The sequence below is a fragment of the Salvia miltiorrhiza genome, chromosome 2, assembly GCF_028751815.1.
Source record: "Salvia miltiorrhiza cultivar Shanhuang (shh) chromosome 2, IMPLAD_Smil_shh, whole genome shotgun sequence".
NCBI classification, from domain to species: domain Eukaryota; kingdom Viridiplantae; phylum Streptophyta; class Magnoliopsida; order Lamiales; family Lamiaceae; genus Salvia; species Salvia miltiorrhiza.
This window is the reverse complement of record NC_080388.1, coordinates 57,242,164-57,247,735: the sequence shown is the minus strand read 5'-3', so window position 1 is coordinate 57,247,735 and position 5,572 is coordinate 57,242,164. Positions and strand designations below refer to the sequence as shown.

The 5,572-nt window shown below is 31.1% G+C and overlaps 1 protein-coding gene across 2 annotated transcripts; it reads left to right on the top strand.

Moving 5' to 3' along the window:
* The first annotated feature begins 876 nt into the window (after positions 1–876).
* On the top strand, positions 877–4,541 carry LOC131010563 (probable jasmonic acid carboxyl methyltransferase 2). Of its 2 annotated transcripts, none has more exons than XM_057938125.1 (3): positions 877–1,106; positions 1,185–1,856; positions 3,996–4,541. In XM_057938125.1, exons 1-3 carry the CDS (start codon positions 1,029–1,031, stop codon positions 4,353–4,355), a joined length of 1,110 nt encoding a protein of 369 aa, XP_057794108.1. In that variant the 5' UTR covers positions 877–1,028; the 3' UTR covers positions 4,356–4,541. The 2 variants fall into 2 exon arrangements, with proteins under 2 accessions (XP_057794108.1, XP_057794107.1); XM_057938124.1 differs by having other exon boundaries at positions 885–1,106; positions 1,179–1,856.
* The last annotated feature ends 1,031 nt before the right edge of the window (positions 4,542–5,572 follow it).

Sequence of the window (5,572 nt, the reverse complement as noted above, 5' to 3'; positions counted from 1 at the left end):
ATTATTATTATTATTATTATTATTATTATTATTATTATTATTATTATTATTATTATTATAGATAAATTAATAATATTAAATAAAAAATTTAAAAGCTACGTCACAGGAAACTCGAATTCAAAATTTTTGACCTCAAGCATTAATTCCTTACCGCTTGATCTAACACACGCACACACGTATTACTCGAGGTTAATTAGACTTAGTATGCATGCATTAATTAGTATGTGGTCTCTAACACGTAGATATTGGCAAATGACTAGGAAATTAGGAAGAGTAATGCTAAACAGCCACATTGTGACCACCCACAATTTACCTAAGAAAATAATTTAATTTATTTAACTTATCTTTTAAAATAAAAATAAGATTTAGTTATTTTATCATATTCTCTATATTATAGTTATTTTTTTGCAATTTTTTTGAATATAATAAAATAACTAAATCCTATTTCTATTTAAAAAAATAAATTAAATAAATCAAAATTTTCTTTATTATACTCGATGAAGTGCAGTCTGTTGGTAAGACGCTTTCCCTCCAACCAATAGGTCGGGGGTTCGAGTCACCCTAGGAGCTAGAGTGTGAGTGGGTTTTTTCCTTTCTTTGGTTGTAACAAAATTAAAAAAAAAAAATACTAGTTTGTGGGTGGCCACAGTGTGGCTGCATAGATTTATTGAATTAGAAATCTATGACTATGAACTGTGCCCCGTTGGCCATTGATACTGAAGTAGGGCCCCACTAATTTGTTCGTGCTTCTTCTAATAAATGCAAATTGTTTCACATTTAAAAGTTTTAACATAATCGTACTAAATATATATACACGTACATATTCTACATGTCAGCTTCAAAACATTGATTCAATATCTTCTTGAATTTCATTGTGATCCACTGATTCACATGTAAAGCTATCCTGTTGATGATATTTGTGATACCTTCAAGTTTTTTTCTTTGAGGGCAATCCTTCAAGCAAGTAAAAACCCTTGTTTCCAAAACACACACAGAATTCAAGGATTCCTATACCAATATTACTACAAATGGGAGAATTGATGCAGATTTTTCACATGAACAAAGGAGAAGGAGAAGCTAGCTATGCCAAAAACTGCACTATTCAAGTAAGAAAGCAAATTAAAAATAAGCATGTCAAATTAATGATATCATATGATGATGATGATGATGATTTGCAGAGGCAGATAATATCATTGGGCAAGACAGTGATGGAGAAAGCCGTGTACGATGCAGTAAAAAACAGTCTCCCAAAGAGCATGGGAATAGCCGATCTGGGGTGCTCCTCTGGGCCTAACACTTTGATGGCCATCTCCGAGATCATCGACGATGTTCGCGACACGTGTCACGAGATCGGCCTCCCCCTGCCGGAGCTGAGGGTGGCGCTGAACGATCTCCCCGGCAACGACTTCAACTACGTGTTCATGTCGTTGGCGGACTTCAACCGCAACCTCAACAACAACAAGGGCATTCCCTCCGACCGCTGCTTCATATCGGCGATGCCGGGCTCCTTCTACGGCAGGCTCTTTCCCATCAACTCTTTGCATTTTGTGCACTCTTCTTCCAGCCTTCACTGGCTCTCTCAGGTACCAGTGGGTCTGGATCACAACTCAGGAAAACATCTCAACAAAGGCAAGATTTACATATCCAAAACCAGCCCCGAATGTGTCGTGAAAGCGTACCTCCGCCAGTTTGAGAAGGATATGTTTGTGTTTCTGCGGTCGCGGGCGGCGGAGGTGGTGCCCGGAGGGACGATGGTGCTGTCATTTATGGGCCGCGCCTCGCCCCTCGCCTCCGCTGAAGTCGGCACCCACCAGTGGGAGCTACTAGCCCATGCACTCATGGCCATGGCCAAAGAGGTACAATTAATTTCTTTTTCCAAAATCTTTATCACCAAGTCCAGCCTAAAATTACACTCTTTTACCATTATTTACTAGTATTTGCACTCGTGCAACGCACGAAAAATATTTTTATACTTTATTATATATAAAATTGATATTAATTTGATTATTATATAAAAATTCTAAATATAATTAAAAATACTATAATTTAAGATAAATATATTTTAGTTTAATATAAAAATAATAAAGAATAATTCATATTAATAAAAACTGATATTGTAAATAAAAAAAATATAAGTTAAAAGATCATTGAAAAAAAAATAGATTTATTCAAAAAAAAGGAGAGAGCAGAGAGAATTTTCTTAAGTTTTAATCTTTAAATAAATATAATTTTTATATTTTAAATCCATTATTTACATAACATATATCAAATTAAAGCTCTTGTCATGATCTTTAATTTGATATGCATATAAAATATTTTATAATTATAGTCTAATTTCACAGTTTTAAAAAAGAAAATAAAATAGAAAAACAAGAAGTTAAAGAAAAAGAAAAAAAAAAAAAAACAAGATGTATAGCTTATAAATAAACCTTCAATTTTATTCTAACTACAAAATGACCACTCAATTTTAAAATTGATTTGAAATCAATTTGAAATTGAAAACTCCCTTTTTAATATAGTAAAGATTACTGAAATATTATCTATAATCAAATTTTATTATAAAGTATATCACAAATATATTTAATATTTCAGAGTTCGGAACTATAAGAATGAAAAAACAACCACACACTTAAATTGTGAGTTTTTATAATATTGACTTATTGAGAATCTTTATAATATTCAAGAGTTTGGATGATGACTTGGTATGGATGATTAAAGTGTATAATATACCTATGACACCCTAATATCTTGTTTGGTAAGAAGTAATACGAAGCACACGATCCTTTATAAATTAAAAGCTTAAAAATATTATACTGATTTGAGGGTTTCTGTATGCCTCCTATCCGTAATACAAATTTTAATTATAACTATTATTAACTTTATATAATCTTAATACATACCAAACAACATATTATATTTTATAGATATTTTCATGCATTCTACCAAACATGATATATATTAATATGATATATTGTAAAAAAACATCATAGTCAAACATATCACATCCACATCGGTTGGTTTATAAGGCTGACTCGAGTCAGTCTTTGCTATGAGTCGACTGATGTAAGCTTCCCTGGCTTGGTGAAAAAACATGCACATTAATTAAAAAAAATGTTTGAATTTTGAGTTTCCAACTGCTTTTAGCCGATTTTTCAATTTTTTTTCTTTCCTTTCCAACTGCTATTGCAGAAGCCTTTAATATATATGTATATATTTATTTATTTTTTTCCTTTCCAACAACACTTTGCCTTTTTTATTTTTTCTCCTATAAATAGTTACCCATACTATCAATTCTTTCACACTTCATAATATCGAGTCAGATGATTTTTTAGGACAATAACTTATGTTGATTAGGAAATTAGGATAATAACTTTCGGATTTGTAAAAATAGGACACTAATTAATAAACGTTGCACCCGCATGACATTTATGGGCCAATATATTATTGAATTTTGGGACTTTTTTGCACGAACCAGGCACATGACAACCCACACGGAGGGGTTGATTATGTGGCAAACACGTCATTTTTACGGCTTCAAATAGGTAGTCATGTGCTTGGTCCATGCGGAAAAGTCCGAAAATTCAATAATTGGCCGAGAAATGTCCTGCGCGTGCATCTCTTATTAATTAGTGTTCTATTTTTACAAGTTGTCCTAAATTTACAAATCAACCTAAGTTATTGTCCTAAAAAACCCTCATACTCTATTGTATCATTCTTTCTTTATTTCTGCGTCAACTTTCTCTCAATTTTGTCTCGCTGTTCTTCAATTAATGGATCCCAACAATCCCAATATTTCGGATTATTTTCTTCAAATTGGACCTGTATCTTTTCAATCCATACTATAAAAGATGAGTGATTAGAGAATAAATTTGAATTAAGATATGTGAGAGAAAGCTTCAAGTTTAATTTATGTATATGAATATTGAGCTGTATTTATGAATTGATATAAATTTTGTTGGTTTGTTTTTGTGGATATATTCATATATAATATATAGGAGGTGGTAGAAGAAGAGAAAATTGACTCGTTCAATACTCCATACTACGCAGCATCAGCTGAGGAAGTAAGAAATGTGATAGAAGAAGAAGGCTCGTTTGTGATGAATTATATAGAGGGTTTGGAGATCGGTTGGGATGGAGGTTCCGTGGAGAGTCATCATGATTTCGAGGTATCTTCCAAGGCCCAAAATGTTACGCAGATTATTAGGGCAGTTGTGGAACCAATCATGGAGTCGCATTTTGGGTCACAAGTTATGGACGATTTGTTTCGTCGGTATACTCAGCTTCTCCAACATTATTTTTCCAAAACCATAGCTAAACACGTCAATCTTGTCATTTCTCTCACAAGGAAATTTTAGTCAAATAAGGAAATACTAATATCTTATTATTATTCACTTTTATAAAAGATGAGTGAAGTGATTAGAATATAAATTTCAATTTTTGTAAAAATAACTGTTGGTATAATTGGAGCTACTTGTATTATACTATTTGTGTCATAATTTAACAAAAGAACATGCCCAGTTAAATGATGCTATACTCCATTTAATTTTCTTTGGATTGACCAGTTCGACTAATTAAATTGTGATTTTTTTATTATTATTTTGTAAATTACGAGAATTTATACTTTTCACTTAAACAAATTTCCCAGCATCAAAATAGTATCATAAGCATATTTTGAGCATCAAATTAATTAATGGAATGAGAATCGGTGTACCACACTTGATGTCCCAGTTTGTGTCTCACTTTCAATTTTGTTTATTTTCTTACACTTTTTCCTTCAATTTCAACTTAATTTGTATGTTTAATTTAATTTTGTGATTATTATTAACTAGGGTTTATTCCATCAAACTACGGCATATAATTATTTTTTATCATTTAATTTTACTTTTATTAGCTAATAATAGGTTGATAAATTCAAAGTTATATATGGACGGTATATGCTTTTAAAAAAAATAATTTTTTGAAATAAAAATTAATTATAATTCATAGTATTATAATAAATTTATTTTATAGAAAAATATTTTTAAAATAATTAATATAAGCATGGGACATAGTGGTACATGCACATAAAATTGTGAAACATTGAATCTCGTCCCAAAATTAATATTGTTTTGATGCTCAAGTAAAAAATATATTTCCACAACATTACAAAATAATTCAAAACATCTACGTCGGATGCGAGGCTCCACGTCAAAGTATCTAGCCCAAAAATATAGTAGGTTTCAGCCATATTGGTAACTTGCTCCTAAAGATCATGCTATTTTTGTAAATTTTCATTTTCAACGATCGTGCTATTTTGTAACTCGGCCCAAAAAGATAAAGCCATAAACTATAATTTATCCGAAATATAATTATTAATTTATAATTTGTCAAAAAGAACATTATAATACACTTTCATTTTCATATTTAATTAGTTAAGGTTGTAGAATTGGCCCGTACTAACGGATCTGCTCTAGATAATCGAAATTATGGCTGAACTGTATTTGGCTACAAAAGATAGTAGCCTGAAAAAAATTCAGATAACCTCACGGGTGGCTTCAAAGCAAATAAAGAATCATGTAAATAAAAAATTCAA

Bases quoted from the DNA above. Each gene is read 5' to 3' on its own strand.
- LOC131010563 (XM_057938124.1), top strand. From the start codon at position 1,029: ATGGGAGAATTGATGCAGATTTTTCACATGAACAAAGGAGAAGGAGAA. The intron at 1,107-1,178 runs GTAAGAAAGCAA...GATGATTTGCAG, and splicing joins CCAAAAACTGCACTATTCAA to AGGCAGATAATATCATTGGG. The intron at 1,857-3,995 runs GTACAATTAATT...TATAATATATAG, and splicing joins TCATGGCCATGGCCAAAGAG to GAGGTGGTAGAAGAAGAGAA.